At 45.9% G+C, this 20,362-nt stretch overlaps 1 protein-coding gene across 1 annotated transcript in view; it reads left to right on the top strand.

Annotated features, from left to right (window-relative positions):
- LOC126424691 (collagenase-like) overlaps positions 1 to 6,253 on the top strand; it is a 90,261-nt gene extending 84,008 nt beyond the window's left edge. Inside the window, exon 4 of the mRNA XM_050087417.1 lies at positions 5,909 to 6,253. Coding sequence (XP_049943374.1) covers positions 5,909 to 6,253 — 345 coding nt within the window. The remainder of the gene's footprint in view (positions 1 to 5,908) is intronic.
- The last annotated feature ends 14,109 nt before the right edge of the window (positions 6,254 to 20,362 follow it).

The following is a 20,362-nucleotide window of genomic DNA, read 5'->3' as shown; positions in this document are numbered from 1 at the left end:
GCTCTCCTGGATGGCGGGGCGTGTCACACCACCGGCTACACGCAGCAGCAGATGGGGTTCCACATTCCAGTCCATGGCGGGCCACTGGTTCGACCCTCTGAGGCCTAAGCGGGGTCCGTAGCCAGCCAGCGACAGGCCACACCACGGCTCGCTACCACGGGCAGACTTGTTGACTCCCAACACACACCGGACACATCCAGGGCGGGGACTGCAGATTCGGACGTCGGATCACGGGCGCTTGTTGTCGCGAAGAAGCATGCAGCGGGCCACCTGCGGCTCCTAGCGAGCGCCCGAGGCAGCAGTGGCAAAGACTGCTGAGTCGACTATCAGCGCATTCTAACGAACGGCCTACACACAGCAGTGCACGCACAGGTTGCTGAGGCAGCCATTCCGCGCCAAGCCGTTTCGCAGAAAGCAGAATGGCGTCCTCAGCATAGTAGGACTAGGTGACGCAGACCGATGGGAACGCGGCACTGTAGCTGGAAACAATAAAGCACTTGGAAACCTTGTCGAGGTTTAATACGGTGCCTTCTACCTCTTGCCACTACATTTGGTGCTGCTGTTACATTCGGTCACAGAAGTTGCCACTACAATATGTATACAAGGCGTTCAGAATTTCTCGTTGCAAGCCTTCTAGAACATGTACACTCCTGGAAATTGAAATAAGAACACCGTGAATTCATTGTCCCAGGAAGGGGAAACTTTATTGACACATTCCTGGGGTCAGATACATCACATGATCACACTGACAGAACCACAGGCACATAGACACAGGCAACAGAGCATGCACAATGTCGGCACTAGTACAGCAATGCAGGCTGCTATTCTCCCATGGAGACGATCGTAGAGATGCTGGATGTAGTCCTGTGGAACGGCTTGCCATGCCATTTCCACCTGGCGCCTCAGTTGGACCAGCGTTCGTGCTGGACGTGCAGACCGCGTGAGACGACGCTTCATCCAGTCCCAAACATGCTCAATGGGGGACAGATCCGGAGATCTTGCTGGCCAGGGTAGTTGACTTACACCTTCTAGAGCACGTTGGGTGGCACGGTTTGGATGTACTGTGCACTATTCAGTGTCCCCTCGACGATCACCAGTGGTGTACGGCCAGTGTAGGAGATCGCTCCCCACACCATGATGCCGGGTGTTGGCCCTGTGTGCCTCGGTCGTATGCAGTCCTGATTGTGGCGCTCACCTGCACGGCGCCAAACACGCATACGACCATCATTGGCACCAAGGCAGAAGCGACTCTCATCGCTGAAGACGACACGTCTCCATTCGTCCCTGCATTCACGCCTGTCGCGACACCACTGGAGGCGGGCTGCACGATGTTGGGGCGTGAGCGGAAGACGGCCTAACGGTGTGCGGGACCGTAGCCCAGCTTCATGGAGACGGTTGCGAATGGTCCTCGCCGATACCCCAGGAGCAACAGTGTCCCTAATTTGCTGGGAAGTGGCGGTGCGGTCCCCTACGGCACTGCGTAGGATCCTACGGTCTTGGCGTGCATCCGTGCGTCGCTGCGGTCCGGTCCCAGGTCGACGGGCACGTGCACCTTCCGCCGACCACTGGCGACAACATCGATGTACTGTGGAGACCTCACGCCCCACGTGTTGAGCAATTCGGCGGTACGTCCACCCGGCCTCCCGCATGCCCACTATACACCCTCGCTCAAAGTCCGTCAACTGCACATACGGTTCACGTCCACGCTGTCGCGGCATGCTACCAGTGTTAAAGACTGCGATGGAGCTCCGTATGCCACGGCAAACTGGCTGACACTGACGGCGGCGGTGCACAAATGCTGCGCAGCTAGCGCCATTCGACGGCCAACACCGCGGTTCCTGGTGTGTCCGCTGTGCCGTGCGTGTGATCATTGCTTGTACAGCCCTCTCGCAGTGTCCGGAGCAGGTATGGTGGGTCTGACACACCGGTGTCAATGTGTTCTTTTTTCCATTTCCAGGAGTGTAGGTGGGAGTGATTACATAACGTTTTGAGTAGGAACCCATATACAGTTTCGGTGCCATGATGGTTTCAAATCATATGTGGAACTCATCTACGTCTGCTGATGGAAAGGCAAAGGTCTCGGAGTTTGCTTCTCGTAGTATGTAATAGGACAGCCAGGATGATGTATACTATATTGACGCTACTGGACTTCAGCAAAGCTTTTGACACTGTTAACTTTGACATATTGCTCAGAAAAATGCAACAGCTTAATTTCTCAGATAGTGCAATGAGATGGTCTGAAAGCTACTTACAAGACAGACAGCAATATGTTGTCTGCGTAAATGAAAAATCTTCCAGGAAACATGTTTCCTCGGGAGTGCCACAAGGATCAGTCTTACAAGGGAACCTCCCCATCGCACCCCCCTCAGATTTAGTTATAAGTTGGCACAGTGGATAGGCCTTGTAAAACTGAACACAGATCAATCGAGAAAACAGGAAGAAGTTGTGTGGAACTATGAAAAAATAAGCAAAATATACAAACTGAGTAGTCCATGCGCAAGATAGGCAACAATAAGGAAAGAGCAAGCTCAGGAGTGCTGTGGTCCTGTGGTTAGAGAGAGCAGCTGCGGAACGCGAGGTCCTTGGTTCAAGCTTACCCTCAGGTGAAAAGTTTTAACTTTTTTTCAGTTTATGTGACAAACGCTTATGTTTTTTGGGAGTGATTGTCACATCCACAAGAAAACCTAAATCGGACAAGGTAGAAGAATCTTTTTACCCATTCGCCAAGTGTACAAGTTAGGTGGGTTGACAACATATTCCTGTCATGTGACGCGCATGCCGTCACCAGTGTTGTATAGAATATATCAGACGTGTTTTCCTGTAGAGGAATCGGTTGACCTATGTATGACCTTGCGATCAAATGTTTTCGGTTCCCATTGGAGAGGCACGTCCTTTCCTCTACTAATCGCACAGTTTTGCGGTGCGGTCGCAAAACACAGACACTAAACTTATTACAGTGAACAGAGACGTCAATGAACGAGCGGACAGATCATAACTTTGAAAAAATAGAGAAAGTAAACTTTTCAGCCGACGGAAGACTTGAACCAAGGAACTCTCGTTCCGCAGCTGCTAACGTTAACCACGAGACCACGGCGCTCCTGAGCTCACACTCTCCTTGATGTTGCCTATCTTGCACATGGACTACTCAGTTTGTATATTTTGCTTATTTTTTCGTAGTTCTATACAACTTCTTCCTGTTTTCTCGAGTGATCTGTGTTTAGTTTTTCAAGGCCTATCCACTGTGCCAACTTATAACTAAATCTGAGGGGGGTGCGATGGGGAGGTTCCCTTGTTAGGACCACTTTTGCTTTCTTTATATGTCAACGATATTTCGTCGGTTCTGTCCTCCTGTAAATATCATTTCTATGCCGACGACGTCCAGCTCTACCTAAGCGTCAGACGTGAAGATGTAAACACTGCAGTCGCTCAGATGAATGATGATCTGTCTTCAGTAGTGCCATGGGCGAAAAACCTGGGGCTTAAACTAAATGCAAAAAAGACGCAAGTAATCTTAACAGCCCATCAAAAATTAATAAGTTCAGATTTCCGCGAACGGCTACCTCCTATTCTGCTCGACGGATCTCCAATACCATATCAGAAAACAGTTAAGAACTTGGGTGTAACTTGGGATGAGCATCTCAACTGGGCGGAGAACACAGTCGCAGTGTGCCGAAAGACGTCTGCTTGTCTCTATGCTCTCAGAAAGTTTCGGAACATATTTCCACAGGACTTGAAACGCCAGCTAGTGCAAGCACTCGTTCTACCGATCCTCCACTATTGTGATGTAATTCAACAAGGCATGAGCAGTGAAAACAAAAGACGGCTAGAACTAACCATGAATGCGTGTGTGCGTTACACCTGCAACATTCGCCGATATGATCATGTTAGTGCCTCATACTCCCAGCTAGGGTGGCTAAGGCCGGACAAATTGCGTGACTACCACACTCTATGTGTACTTCACCGACTCCTCGTCGCGCAAGCACCCCAGTACCTTGCTTCAGAGATTAAAAACCTGTCATGCCATCATAATCGAAACACGAGGTCACTCTTATTTGGTATCCTAACTGTGCCCACTCACAAAACAAAAACTTTTGCAAACTCCTTCTCATTTGCCGCTGTCCGTCTCTGGAACAAACTGCCCCTTACCTTGCGCAAAATTCAATCTCCTGCTGCTTTTAAGAAGAAGTTGAAGCATTTCCTACTATCATCCTCATAACGTTCTCCACAAAATTAATGTACAAGGCCAATCCTCTCATCTGTCAAATAACAAAGCTAGCGTCTCCTATTTTGCTCCTGAGATGCCTTCCTCTTCATCTATCTCTATCAGCCACGCAATCTTCTTTTCTTTTATATTTCCTTAATTAAGTTTCATCATGTCTCTCTATTCTTCTCCTCCCTTCACCATCAGTCTCCCTCATACTCCCTGCTGCTAGCACTCCTATCTAAAATCTGTCTCTTCAATAATGTCTAATTGTAACAGTACTTATGATCTACGAATATAAACTCTATATTTATGTATTTTTCCAGGTGTGCCTTTGTAATTGTTTATTTCACTTTCTGTACTAGATGTAGTTTAACATGCTACTAAAACATATGAATGTAAAATAAGTAGAATGTCTGGTTAGATGTAAGAGAGGGCCTGATGGCCCTAATCTTGCCAGGTTAAATAAACAAATAAATAAAATAAAATATATCAGACGGTCACCTCATGTCACTGAACGTCATATGTGAAATTTTATTTATGAAATGAAATGATCGTATGGCATTGTTGGCCGGGAGGCCCCTTGCGGGGATGTTCGGCCGCCGTATTGCAAGTCATTTTTAGGTGACGCCACTTCGGCGACTTGCAAGTCAATGATGATGAGGAACACACAACACCCAGTCATCACGAGGTAGAGAAAATCCCCGACCCCCGCCGGGAATCGAACCCGGGACCTCGTGCGCAGGAAGCGAGAACGCTACCGCAAGACCACGAGCTGCGGACTTATTTATGAGACTCCTGTAGAGACAGAGGAACAGCTGGTGGCATCAGTTCCAGCTGCTGCCGTAGAAACTGAAGAGACCCCCAGGTGGGATGGAGAGTGTGTACCAGTGCATCCTTCGAGGGTACGATGTCTGTAATAACGTTGGTGGTGACCCATCGAGTTGCTGTTGTAATGCATCAGTACTGACGTGTACGTACAGTATGCTGTGTCTCTTTTGTTTTGCAGTCATGTAACATGTAACGTTCATTATACTTCCTTTCGAATTGTTACCTAACAACTGTACTGTGCCACGCCTAATTCAGTTCCTCAGAAACAGTATGTTTCCAGATATGAGTTCCTATTCATAATATGCACTCACTCCCTTCTACAAGTCTTAGATGTTTGTAATGGGAATTACCGAGCACCCAGTATGTACAAAGTTATTCTCAGTCGAGCATTTCTTTTCCTATTTTTGGGCCACAGTCATGCAATAATACTAGAGTGATATTTCTGGCACTTCATTTTACATTACTGCCATCATTTCGGTCCTAAGCCATTATCAAATACAACAATGTTGAGTATATACTCAGTGTTATTTTCAGACCGTGTTCATGTAGCTAATGTATTGATATTCATTCAGTGGCTCAATGGTTTTATGGCTGGAAAACACGTTTGCTACCACACATTTCTGTGGTTTCGTACTTACCTGTACACTGGGACACCCAGTTCAATAGATTTTGACGTTGACCTCACTTAACAAAATCCAGTTGTGCTCAGCATTGTTGTACGTGTTAATGGCTTAAGGCCGAACTCACGTCAATAAAGTGTTGTTTCTTTTTTTTTTTTTAAGACAGAGTACATGTGACTTCTGTGAATAGTCTGTGACCTGCAACAGACAGTGGCACGTATGAACCTTACAAGCGTGTCTTCTTTCTAACCCACAGAACGGTCTATGCACATTTGACGTCAAACAAAAGTCGGTGTGTTTCGGCGACTCTGGAGGCCCCATCTTCTGCAACAACGTGCGAGTCCAGGTCGGCTTGGTGGTAGCTGTCAAGTACAGGAACTGCACCATCGACTACTGCGGGGCTCCGGCGGTGTACAACATACACCTGTTCCTGGGCTACTACCGTGATTGGATTATGGCGGTCATCAACCCCCCAGTGGCGACGGAACCTGGTCGTCGGGCTGCCGCGTCCCAGCCGGCGGCCATGTCGATCCTCGCACTGTCTTCTGGATTCGTGCTCTCCCTGCTGAGCTCCTCATTAAATTCTCACTGGGCTACATGAGTCTGCCATTGTATATTTCACCACCTCACCCTAAGATTCTCCAGTTTTTTTTCTTTTTTTTTTGGGGGGGGGGGGGGGAGGGAAGGAGACCCAGGACAATTTGTGCTCAGTTTATACACTACTGGCCATTATAATTGCTACACCACGAAGATGACGTGCCACAGACGCGAAATTTAAACGACAGGAAGAAGATGCTGTGACATGCAAATGATTAGCTTTTCAGAGCATTCACACAAGGTTGGTGCCGGTGGCGACACCTACAACGTGCTGATATCAGGAAAGTTTCCAACCGATTTCTCACACACAAACAGAAGTTGACCGGCGTTGTCTGGTGAAACGTTGTTGTGATGCCTCGTGTAAGGAGGAGAAATGCGTACCATCACGTTTCCGACTTTGATAAAGGTCGGATTGTAGCCTATCGCGACTGCGGTTTATCGTATCGCGACATTGCTGCTCGCGTTGGTCGAGATCCAATGACTGTTAGCCGAATATGGAATCGGTGGGTTCAGGAGAGTAATACGGAACGCCGTGCTAGATCCCAACGGCCTCGTATCACTAGCAGTCGAGATGACAGTCGTCTTATCCGGATGGGTGTAAGGGATCGTGCAGCCACTTCTCGATCCCTGAGTCAACAGATGGAGACGTTTGCAAGACAACAACCATCTGCACGAACAGATCGACGACGTTTGCAGCAGCATGGACTATCAGCTCGGAGACCATGGCTGTGGTTACCCTTGACACTGCATCACAGACAGGAACGCCTGCGATGGTGTACTCAACGACGAACCTGGATGCACGAATGGCAAAGCCTCATTTTTTCGGATGAATCCAGGTTCTGTTTACAGCATCATGATGGTCGCATCCGTGTTTGGCGACATCGCGGTGAACGCACATTAGAAGCGTGTATTCGTCATCGCCATACTGGCGTATCACCCGGCGTGATGGTATGGGGTGCCAATGGTTACACGTCCCGGTCACCTACTGTTGGCATTGACGGCACTTTGAACAGTGGACGTTACATTTCAGATGTGTTACGACCCGTGGCTCTACCCTTCATTCGATCCTTGCGAAACCCTACATTTCGGCAGGATAACGCACGACCGCATGTTGCAGGTCCTGTACGGGCCTTTCTGGATACAGAAAATGTTCGACTGCTGCCTTGGCCAGCACATTCTCCCGATCTCTCACCAACTGAAAACGTCTGGTCAATGGTGGCCGAGCAGCTGGCTCGTCACAATACGCCAGTCACTGCTCTTGATCAACTGTGGTATCATGTTGAAGCTGCATGGGCAGCTGTACCTGTACACGCCATCCAAGCTCTGTTTGACTCTATGCCCAGGCGTATCAAGGCTGTTATTGCGGCCAGAGGTGGTTGTTCTGGGTACTGATTTCTCAGGATCTATTCACCCAAATTGCATGAAAATGTAATCACATGTCAGTTCTAGTATAATATATTTGTCCAATGAATACGCGTTTATCATCTGCATTTCTTCGTGGTGTAGCAATTTTAATGGCCAGTAGTGCATGATTTTTAATTTTTGAGGAGGCATCATCCAGAATTTCACTTTCTATCATTAGCGTTTCTCGTAATATGTATCCTTGACAATAAGGTCCCAAAAATTTGAATGTGTGGCAACATATTTCATGAAAAGTTTTTTCGGAGTAATTTTTGTGTCAACCTATCCTGACTCCGGACTGGTTGTCACAGATCTTAGGATTGGTGTCAAAGTCTGTCTAAATGCGGAAAAAGTATTATTCTTTGAAAGTATTTCTGTCGAAAATAGAAAAATCAAAAAACTCTCAAGATTTATTGTTGTCACAACGCATATGGATTACATGAAATGATTACATTTACAGATCAATAGCACAAGCTGTCCAGATTTCGACCAACGCTGGAACATCCACATTAGTACGTGGTGCAGCCTTCACGACCGGCAATCCAGGTACTTACAACGGCTTCCAGTCAATCGTACAGACGGCGAATATAGGCCTGGCATACGTCATCCCACGCCTGCTTGACCTGTTCACGTAGTTCTGTAGGCGGTGTTGGTTGACGAGTCACACGAATCGCTTCTCGTCCCATCATGTGCCATACGTGCACTACAAACTGAGAAATCGTTGTGGCCAGAGAAATTGCTGCATGACTTGCGGAGCACGTTGAGTTTCATGGGCAGTGCATAGGCAAGCATTATCCTCTTGGAACAACACATCAGCTTCCTGTTGCAAGTACGGCAAAACGTTCTGCATGTGCCAAGGGCTGGTTAGCGTCCTGTAGTGTGCGTACTGTAAGACCTTCGGTACACACACCATCGGATTATTTGTCCTGTCGCTCTAACGAAGTAGGCTAGTGTCAGCAATATGTCTCGTGGTCTTATCGTGGCGTGTTTATCTTCTGCCGTTAGGTCAGACGATAGAAATGCCACTTGCACGCTTAGAGTAGCAGATTGACAGAGACCAACTTTAAACAGAACTTGATTAATTTTCACACACATTTATTAAAATAATAACAATCATAAACCTTACTAAACTTAGTTCTGGATGCTATTTACAATTGACAATCTGAAATTCCTTTGGTACTGGTACGTTAATCTTATTCTCACATATCTCTGATACTTGGCAAAGTGTCTATACATTTATCTTCATGGCTATGTACAGGAACATGGTAATCTTATTAGGCGCAGACTCAAACTTGACTATAGACGTACAGACAAATGTAGAACTCGTACAGGCTGATGCAGACAAATGCAGACTGACTAATCGGAGGTCTGTACACTGGTTATAATACCTCACGCATTCAGGTATCACTGCACGACTGTGATCCGCAAGGAGAAAAGCTTCTACGTAAGCAGCAATCTCCTTGGCTGCTTTACATATTAATACGCCGATCGGCGGAAGCAGAATTTGGTCCGTCTCTAAGGCAGCGCCATCTCGTAGTGCGGAGACAGACGAGCGCTGCGCCTGTGCTGTTGTGCTTAGCGGGGCGCGCTCTAGTGGGAAAGTTGTGTACGCGGAACTACAGGGCTATTACAAATGATTGAAGAGATTTCATATATTCACTGTAGTTCCATTCATTGACATATGGTCACGACACACTACAGATACGTAGAAAAACTCATAAAGTTTTGTTCGGCTGAAGCCGCACTTCAGGTTTCTGCCGCCAGAGCGCTCGAGAGCGCAGTGAGACAAAACTTGTTTTCAGTGATGAAGCAACATTGTTTCTTAATGGTGAAGTGAACAGACACAATGTGCGAATCTGGGCGGTAGAGAATCCTCACGCATTCGTGCAGCAAATTCACAATTCACCAAAAGTTAACGTGTTTTGTGCAATCTCACGGTTCAAAGTTTACGGCCCCTTTTTCTTCTGCGAAAAAAACGTTACAGGACACGTGTATCTGGACACGCTGGAAAATTGGCTCATGTCACAACTGGAGATCGACAGCGCCGACTTCATCTTTCAACAGGATCGTGCTCCACTGCACTTCCATCATGATGTTCGGCATTTCTTAAACAGGAGATTGGAAAACCGATGGATCGGTCGTGGTGGAGATCATGATCAGCAATTCGTGTCGTGGCCTCCACGCTCTCCCGACTTAACCCCGTGCGATTTCTTTCTGTGGGGTTATGTGAAAGATTCAGTGTTTAAACCTCCTCTACCAAGAAACGTGCCAGAACTGCGAGCTCGCATCAACGATCCTTTCGAACTCATTGATGGGGACATGCTGCGCCGAGTGTGGGAGAAACTTGATTATCGGCTTGATGTCTGCCGAATCACTAAAGGGGCACATATCGAACATTTGTGAATGCCTAAAAAAACTTTTTGAGTTTTTGTATGTGTGTGCAAAGTATTGTGAAAATATCTCAAATAATAAAGTTATTGTAGAGCTGTGAAATCGCTTCAATCATTTGTAATAACCCTGTATGTACACAACATGTCCCCACACCGGACACACAGAAGCTGAATCAATGTTGTAGCTCATCGCCATTGTGTCTTGGATGAATGCACTCTGTGACACACCGCTCACCAAGTCTACGTCGTACGAGCAAAAAACCATCACCTGCGTGCACGATGAATCTGCTTTCATCGCTGAAGACCACTGCACGCCATTCCATCTTCCTTGATGATCCTCTGACAGCACCAGTCGAGCCGTGCACGTCGATGCTGTGGCGTGAATGAGAGACGGGCTAGAGTTGTGCATGCCCGTAGTCCCATCGCTCATAACCTGTTCGCAGCAGTTCGTGATGACTCGTCTGGGCTCACAAGCCCTCTTATCTGTGCTACGAAAGCTGTACAATCTGCCACTACTGCCCTTACAATACGACGAACATGGCGGCCGTCTGTGCTGCGCAGACGTCAAGAACCTCATCTACGGATGTGAGAATGATCATGTGACCACTGTAAAAAGTGGCTGGTTTCTGTAATCTTCTGTGTAAGAGTCAACCTATATATTGTACAAAACCATGTGGTCAAAATAACAGTTTTGGACAAAACAGCAAAAAGTTGCTTATGAGCCGCTTCATTCTATCTTCTATTTTCCCAAACTTCTTGACATACGAGGTGTGACAATAAAGTAATGAGACTGATTTTCTTTGCAAAATGTGGCAACCGTGCGGGCTTCCATAGGCACAATATCTTTGACCTTGTTCTATAAACTGCTTCTAGTCCAAGCGGCACATCGATGCGACTGCTCAGTTGTGAGTTGTGCTGTAATAAGTTAGCACGTGTTTGTATCTCTCGCCACGGAAATGGAACCACATAATATTGCGCAACGGTATACCATTTCTTTATGCGTTATATTGGGTGAAAACGCGACGGCTCCTTACGGTAAGCTTCGGAAGGATTTTGGAGAGGTTATGCCAAAAGCTCAAGTTTTTCGTTGGCATAACATCTTTAGTGAAGGCAGAACGAATGTTGAAGATGAAGACCGCAGTGGACGACCATCAACCTCACGGACGGATGTCAAGTTGGCCAGGGTGCGTGAACTCGTACGATCTGATCCAAGATTATCCGTGAAAATGGTTTCAGAACAAGTGAACATCAATTGAGAAACGGTTCGTCTAATAATAACTGAAGATCCTGGAATGAAAAAGATTTGGGCAAAAATGGTCCCCAAAATTCTCACACCACAACAGCGAGAAACACGGAAAAATGTGGCAGCCGATCTGTTACGCCACCTTATTCAATAGATATCGCTCAACGCGACTTTTTTCTGTTTCCAAGAGCCAAAACGGCGGTCAAGGGACACCATTTTCAAACAACGCAAGATGTCCAAAAAGCTGTGACGAGGGTCTTGGAGGATATTAGAGAAGATGAGTTCCAGAAATGTTACCATCAATGGCAGAATCGCTGCAACCAGAAGGGAGCTACTTTGAAGGAGACAATGCTAAACTTGAATAAAACAGTAAGCAACATTTTTTCATGTCAGTCTCATTACTTTATTGTCGCACCTCGTTTGTTCATATTGGAGCTTTCTATGATGAGAGAGAGGGAGACAGCGGCTGTGGGGAAGAGGCGGAAAAGTAATAAATACTGGAAGATAGTAGAAAGTGGTTATAGTATAGAAAGAGCGAAAGAGGAAGTGATAGTGTGAGAGAAAGAGAGGGACACAGTGGCAGTGGGACATATTTGACAGTGCAGAACAGTGCTGGGAAAAGAGTGAAGTAGACAATGCAAGGAGAGGGGAGGCAGGAATAAAGAGAAAGTGCAAGCGGAAATTGAACTGGGTGAGAGACAGTGATAGCGAGAGACAGAGTATATGACAACGAAAACGAGGAAGAGAGAAATAACAATACGAAGAGACAGCAGCACTGGGAAGGAATGAATGAGACAGTAGCAGTAAGAGGAAGACGGTTACAGCGAGAGCAGACAGTAGTACTTGGACAGAAGGGAGGAGACTGAGGCTGTGAGACAGGGGACAGTGACAGAGACAGAGAGAGGTAATGACAGTGAGCTGGGCTGAGTGAGTGAATGGAAATGGGCAAGTGCTAGTGGATGGGTATGGGCGACCTGCAGCGATCGACTAGTGGGTTTAACAGTTACAGTTAGATGAACTTGTGAGAGTAAGATGTGGGTTGCATGATAAAAGGATCGCAAATATGTTTCTGCGTGGCAAAATTATTGGGAAGTTTTCTGAAGGTGCTGAAGAAGGCGGAATTAGGAAGCTGATACCCCACCTTTCAGTCGGAAGATTCTATTTAATAAACACGAACGTATTCGAATGTGTCCGCTGATGAATTCTGTGCCTAAGAATTTTGCTGTCTAGTATATCGAGTTGTGTTATTCCTACTTACTCCAGGTCGTCTCTTACAGCACCGACCCATGAGTTTCGTAGCATTCCGAACCCTATCTAGTTAATCGGATTTGTTTCCTTCTTTTAGAATTTTAACCTATTGTTTTTCATCCCCGAAAACATGTTAATGTATTTTTCTATTTCTTTACTTGCTCTTAGTCTTTACGTTCCTTCTTCAATAAAATTTCGACCTAAAATTCTCCATATTAATTGATATTGTCTGTTTTAGATTTCTTCAATGTCTCTCTTTTTATTTAGAGTGTTTTAGCTCCGTAGAGATGCTATGGCTCGGTGACAGTGTTGAAGTGTCTCAGTTCGGTGTCTACATAATGAATTTTTTGTTATAGATGTCTCTTGTGAGCCCGAAAGCTGTTTTTGCAGATTGTTACAACGAATTTTGTAGCCAGTATGAAGGAAAACTGACCTTTGAACTTTGAGTTGCTTATATACAGGGATAGGGCCAAATGTATCACGTCATCATGATTTGGGGTATGGCAGGAACGACTATTTGAAGCAAAACACTTCATATGGACATATTCCCTATTCCGAATGGTTTCTGAGACTGAACACATTTAATGTACATAATTATTGATTTCCGTATTACCAGTACATTGTCAGATTTACACATGTTCACATGTACGGCAGTTAGTTTGATTTGTTGTGGGGGAGGAGACCAGACAGCGAGGTCATCGGTCTCATCGGATTAGGGAAGGACGGGGAAGGAAGACGGCCGTGCCCTTTCAAAGGAACTATCCCGGCATTTGCTTGGAGTGTTTCAGGGAAATCACGGAAAACCTAGATCAGGATGGCCGGACGCGGAATTGAACCGTCGTCCTCCCGAATGCGAGCCCAGTGTGCTAATCACTGCGCCACCCTGCTCGGTACGGCAGTTAGTAAACATTACAGTATGCGTTTTACAAAGTATCAGTTGGGAAATGATATTTTGAAAACATTCCCCTCTAAGCATTCTGGTACACGTCACATTGCGCCGGCCGTGGTGGTCTAGCGGTTCTAGGCGCTCAGTCCGGAACCGCGGGACTGCTACGGTCGCAGGTTCGAATCCTGCCTCGGGTATGGATGTGTGTGATGTCCTTAGGTTAGTTAGGTTTAAGTAGTTCTAAGTTCTAGGGGACTGATGACCACAGATGTTAAGTCCCATAGTGCTCAGAGTCAAGCCACGTCACATTGCAGCTATCGTACAATTCACAACATATGTTAGGGTATCCTATAGAGAGCTTCAGCGAATTTGCTCACTTTTGGAAGAGCACATTGTCTTGCTTGTCTGAGTGACTCTGCACGTTCGCGTATTCACCTTTCGTTTCTACTTCTCAGACTACAACCACCGCTATAAACAAACATCAAATGGAGTAAAGTCTGCTGATCTTGGTGGCCAATTACCTGGACTACGACTACCAATCCAGAGATTAGGGCACGTGGGGCTGATGACCTATGAAGAGGTTCCGTCATGCTGGATATGCACTGCAACATCGTCAGGATATTCAACGAACGAATTTTCCGAAAAATGAAAGTAACTCTGTCCCATCACTCGCTCTCCTAAAATGACTGGCCCTATCAACATGTTACCGATCATGCTGCTCCAAACATTGATCGACAAACGAAACTGGTAACTCATTTCCATTGGAGTGTGAAGATTTTCCTGCGACCACCGATTACTTGCGTTATTGATTCAGTTCCGTGTAAACGTGGCTTCATCAGTGAATTGTATTAATGGAAGGAAATGACGATTTTCATTTAACCAGTGACATAATTCTAGTCTTGTGGTACTTGTTGTGGATTGGCAAGAGGCAACCCACTATGAGAGGAAGCCGAAAGGCTCGCGTTTTAGCTCACGCAGGCTGGCGTGAGGTCTGTAACAGGACAAGGAAGTTAGACATTAGCAAAAAAGGACGAAGCTGTTGGAATACTTAACTTTAATCCGTAAATGGTGAACATCGCTCTTGACGGTACATGTTTTACAGCATCAATAGTAACTGGTAATGGCGCTTTGCTAGGTCGTAGCAAATGACGTAGCTGAAGGCTTTGCTAACTATCGTCTCGGCAAATGAGAGCGTAATTTGTCAGTGAACCATCGCTAGCAAAGTCGGCTGTACAACTGGGGCGAGTGCTAATAAGTCTCTCTAAACCTGCCGTGTGGCGGCGCTCGGTCAACAATCACTGATAGTAGCGACATGCGGCTCCGACGTATACTAACGGACCGCGGCCGATTTAAAGGCTACCACCTAGCAAGTGTGGTGTCTGGCGGTGACACCACAGTACTGTCCCCAATACGAAGATTATGGACTCACTGTACGTGAATAGGAGACAAGTTTTCTGCATGGAGTGTTCGCCATACACATATTCGCTGGACACAGATACGCGCAGGAAGCCGTTGTGTGCTAGTAGTAGGACAACGCTGTCCATTGCATTAAATGTGTCGCTGTCCGTGCGCGCGTTGTTGAACCACACGCTCAGAAGCAAAATGGGAACTTGCAAGAAGACCTCTGTCACACGATGTGTTGAAAATTCTGGTGAGGCTACTGTACGGCCAGGAATTCGACATATCGAAAAGCACCGATGGTTTTCTTCAACAGCAGCAGAAGCCGTATCTCCATATTCTTCATTAATCTAGATGTGTGACATTTTAACCAGCATAGTGTACAACCACAAGTAACAAATGCTTCGCTCCAAAACACTCTCACTTCGACGAACTAATTCGCTCAAAAGACAGCTTGGACAACTGCGCATTCGAAGGGCTCGTGTAAGGTTGAAAGCAATGCGTTAGGTTGAGCTAGAATAAAAGATCAAAGAAGTTCGGTGGGTAAGACACATGCATGCGCACCATTAGCCCAAAAACAAATGCACATTCAATGTGTTCTGTCTAGGGTACTACTCGGAATAGGGCATATGTCCAATGAAGGTCTTTGCTTCAAATAAGCATTCCTGCTATATCCTTCAATACTGCTCACTCCTCCTGAAGCAATAAGACGTCAAAACTGATGACTCATTTGTAGCCGCGAGGGGTAGGCGTGCGGTCGGAGGCACCTTGTCACGGTCTGTGCGGCTCCCCACGTCGGACATTCGAGTCCTCCCTCGAACATGTGTGGGTGTGTGTGTTGTCCATAGTGTTGTTGTTGTTGTGGTCTTCAGTCCTGGACTGGTTTGATGTAGCTCTCCATGCTACCCTATCCTGTGCAAGCTTCTTCATCTCACAGTACTTACTGGAACCTACATCCTGCTGAATCTGCTTAGTGTATTCATCTCTTGCTCTCCCTCTACGATTTTTACCCTCCACGCGGCCCTCTAATGCTAAATTGGTGATCCCTTGATGCCTCAGAACATATCCTACCAACTAGTCTCTTCTTCTTGTCAAGTTGTGCCACAAACTCCTCTTCTCCCCAATTCTATTCAATACCTCTTCATTAGTTATGTGATCTACCCATCTAATCTTCAGCATTCTTCTGTAGCACCACATTTCGAAAGCTTCTATTCTCTTCTTGTCCAAACTATTTATCGTCTACGTTTCACTTCCATACGTGGCTACACTCCATACAAATACTTTCAGAAACGATTTCCTGACACTTAAATCTATACTCGATGTTAACAAATTTCTCTTCTTCAGAAACGCTTTCCTTGCCATTGCCTGTCTACATTTTATATCTTCTGAACATCGGCCATCATAAGTTATTTTGCTCCCCAAATAGCAAAACTCCTTTACTACGTTAAGTGTCTCATTTCCTAATCTAATACCCTCAGCATCACCCGACTTAATTATACTACATTCCATTATCCTTGTTTTGCTTTTGTTAATGTTCATCTTATATCCTCCTTTCAAGACACTGTCCATTCCATTCAACTGCTCTTCCAAGTCCTTTGCTGTCTCTGACAGAATTACAATGTCATCGGCGAACCTCAAAGTTTTTATTTCTTCTCCATGAATTTTAATACGTACTCCGAATTTTTCTTTTGTTTCCTTTACTGCTTGCTCAATATACAGATTGAACAACATCGGGGAGAGGCTACAACCCTGTCTTACTCCCTTCCCAACCACTGCTTCCCTTTCATGTCCCTCGACTCTTATAACTGCCATCTGGTTTCTGTACAAATTGTAAATAGCCTTTCGCTCCCTGTATTTCACCCCTGCCACCTTTAGAATTTGAAAGAGAGTATTCCAGTCAACATTGTCAAAAGCTTTCTCTAAGCCTACAAATGCTAGAAACGTAGGTTTGCCTTTCCTTAATCTATTTTCTAAGATAAGTTGTAGGGTCAGTATTGCCTCACGTGTTCCAATATTTCTGCGGAACCCAAATTGATCTTCGCCGAGGTCGGCTTCTACCAGTTTTTCCATTCGTCTGTAAAGAATTCGTGTTAGTATTTTGCAGCTGTGACATATTAAACTGATAGTTCGGTAATTTTCACATCTGTCAGCACTTGCTTTCTTTGGGATTGGAATTATTATATACTTCTTGAAGTCTGAGGGTATTTCACCTGTCTCATACATCTTGCTCACCAGATGGTAGAGTTTTGTCAGGACTGGCTCTCCCAAGGCCATCAGTAGTTCTAAGTCCATAGTGTAAGTTAGTTTAATTTAGATTAAGTAGTGTGTAGGTTTAGGGACAGATGACCTCAGCAGTTTGATCCCATAAGACCTTACCACTAATTTCCAAATCTCCAATCATTTGTAAACAATCCGTGAATTTTTCAGAACGTCCCTGAACGAATACTCATAAGGAGAGACCGGATGAGGTGAGCTCTGCCTAGGGACTCTTAGCACATGGTCAGCCGAAGAGAGAAGTGCGGTATACGGGAACAAACCGACCTTACGCCACGCCGCACTGACCCTACACACATGTGCTTATTGGTTTGGCACAGCATAGTATGAGTGTCACTTCATAATGGCTACGGTACACGTGAATAGTGTATTGTTGCACTGAAGAGCCAAAGACACTGGTACACCTGCCTAATACCGTGTAGCACCCCCACGAGCACCCAGAAATACTGCAACACGACGTGGCATGGACTCGACTAATGTCTGAAGTAGTGCTGGAGGGAACTGACACCATGAATCCTGCAGGGCTGTCCATAAATCCGTGTGAGGACGAGAGGGTGGAGATCTCTTCTGAACAGCACGTTGCAAGGCATCCCACATACGAGGTGCGGCTAGAAAAAAACCGGACTGATGCTGGAAAAAACATTTATTTACAATTATTTACAATTTCATGTTATCTCCTTCAATGTACTCTCCTCCTCGGTCTCTACACCGCTCCATACGAATTTTCCACTGTTCATAGCAATGCTGCAGATCATTTTCGGTAAGTCCATACATTACTTCCGTCGCTTTTTCTTTTACTACTTCAACAGTCTCAAATCTAGTTCCTTTCAAAGCTGACTTGACTTTAGGGAAAAGAAAAAAGTCACAGGGGGCCAAATCAGGTGAGTAGGATGGATGATCTAAGATGGGAATGTTGTGTTTTGCCAAAAACGTCTTCACTGACAACGCACTGTGAGCTGGGGCATTGTCTTGGTGAAGGATCCATGACTTTTTTCTCCACAAATCGTTCCGTTTTCTCCGTACTCGCTCACGTAGGGTAGCCAGGACGCTAATGTAGTAATGCTGATTCACTGTTTGTCCCTCTGGTACCCAATCAATGTGCACAATCCCTTTGATGTCAAAAAAAACAATCATCATTGCCTTGAATTTCGATTTTGACATTCGTGCTTTTTTTGTCGTGGAGAACCAGGAGTTTTCCAATGCATCGATTGGCGTTTAGTTTCGGGATCGTAAGTAAAAAACCACGATTCATCGCAAGTAATAACATTTTGTAAGAAGGTGGGATCACTTTCAATGTTTTCCAGGATGTCAGAACAAATCATTCTTCGGCGTTCCTTCTGATCAATTGCGAGACACTTTGGAACCATTTTTGAACACACTTTGTTCATGTTGAAACTTTCATGAAGAATCTGCCTAACACTTTCCTTGTCAACTCCTGTTAACTCAGACACTGCTCTGATTGTTAAACGGCGATCTTGTCGAACAAGTTTACCGATTTTTTCAATGTTTGCATCAGAGTTTGCTGACAATGGTCTGCCAGTGCGAGTGTCATCACTGGTGTCTTCGCGGCCATCTTTAAATCGTTTAAACCACTCAAACACTTGTGTTCGCGATAAACAATCATCGCCGTACACTTGTTGTAACATTACAAACGTTTCACTTGCAGATTTTCCTAGTTTGAAACAAAATTTGATGATAACACGCTGTTCTTTCTGTACACTCAACATTTTCCGACGCACAGACAAAACGTCAACTACTTAAAACAGACGTCACGGGCAGACTGAGTGCAGGAGGCAGATGAAACTCGAGCAGTAGGCGAAGCGAGAGTCACGTGACAGGCCACGCGACTTTCAGCCTTATTGCATTCGTTTTATTGTTTCACCAGTACTAGTCCGGTTTTTTTCTAGCCACACCTCGTATGCTCAATAATGTTCATGTCTGCGGAGTTTGGTGGCCAACGGAAGTGTTTAAACTCAGAAGAGCGTTCCTGGAGCCATTCTGTACCAGTTCAGGACCTGAGGGGTGTCTCATTGTCCTGCTAGAATTGCCCAACTCCGTCGGAATTCACAATGGACATGAATAGATGATGCAGATGATCAGACAGGATGCTTACAGGTACATACGTGTCACCTGTCAGAGTTGTATCTAGACGTATCAGGGGCCCCACATCACTCCAACTGCCCACGCCCCACACCATAACAGAGCCCCATCAACCTGAACAGTCCTCTGTTGACTTGTAGGGTTCATGGATTCATGAGGTTATCTCCATACCCACACACGTACATCCGCTCGATACAATTTGAAACGAGACTCAGGCGATGACGCAACGTATTTCCAGTCATCAACAGTCCAATGTCGGTGTTGACGGGTCCAGGCGAGGCGTAAAGCTTTGTGTCGCGTAATCATCAAGAGTACACAAGTGATCCTTCGGCTCCGAAAGCCCATATCAATTATGTTTCGTTGAACTGTTCGCACTCAGACACTTGTTGATGGCCCAGCATTGAAATCTGCAACAATTTGCAGAAGGTTTCCACTTCTGTTACGGTGAACGATTCTCTTCAGTCGTCGTTGGTCCCGTTCTTGCAGGATCTTTTTCCGGCCGCAGCGATGCCGGAGATTTGATGTTTCACCGGATTCCTGATAATCACGGTATTCTCGTTAAAATGGTCGTACGGGGAAATCCCCACTTCATCAATACCTCGGAGATGCCGTGTCCCATCGCTAGGCGCCGCCTATAACACCAGGTTCAAATATTTAAATCTTGATAACCTGCCACTGTCGCTGCAGTAACCTATCTAACAACTGCCCCAGACACTTTTTGTCTTATGTAGGCGTTGCCGACCGCAGCGCCATATTCTGCCTGTTTACATATCTCTGTATTTGAGTCCGCATGCCTATGGCAGTGTCTTTGACGCTTCAGTGTACTAGCGGTGCTGTGGGGTTGGTGCACCGGATAGCGTTCTGGGTTAGCTTGCAGGAGGTGAAGGCTTCGATTCTGGGTCGGCGCGGATATGTTTCTACTTGTCAATGAAATCGTTGTGGGCTTCCCGTTGTTGTTGAAATCATTCACAGAATTGGATTCGCAGACAGCGGCGTGCAGGATGCAGTTGTTGCGTTAAAGGAATAAGCTGATGCTCGTGCAGCACGTGGCCCTGCATTGAGAAATACGCATCTGCCTTGCAACGCTACGTTTAATGCGCTTTAGTTCTTGGTGTGTGACATCCATAGCAGCTTCTTCAATAGGTGCAGCAAGGCGAGTCCATTGTTCAAAAT

Source organism: Schistocerca serialis, chromosome 10 (assembly GCF_023864345.2).
Source record: "Schistocerca serialis cubense isolate TAMUIC-IGC-003099 chromosome 10, iqSchSeri2.2, whole genome shotgun sequence".
Lineage (NCBI taxonomy): Eukaryota > Metazoa > Arthropoda > Insecta > Orthoptera > Acrididae > Schistocerca > Schistocerca serialis.
The sequence above is the reverse complement of the archived record's forward strand: the minus strand, read 5'-3'. Positions and strand labels throughout refer to the sequence as shown.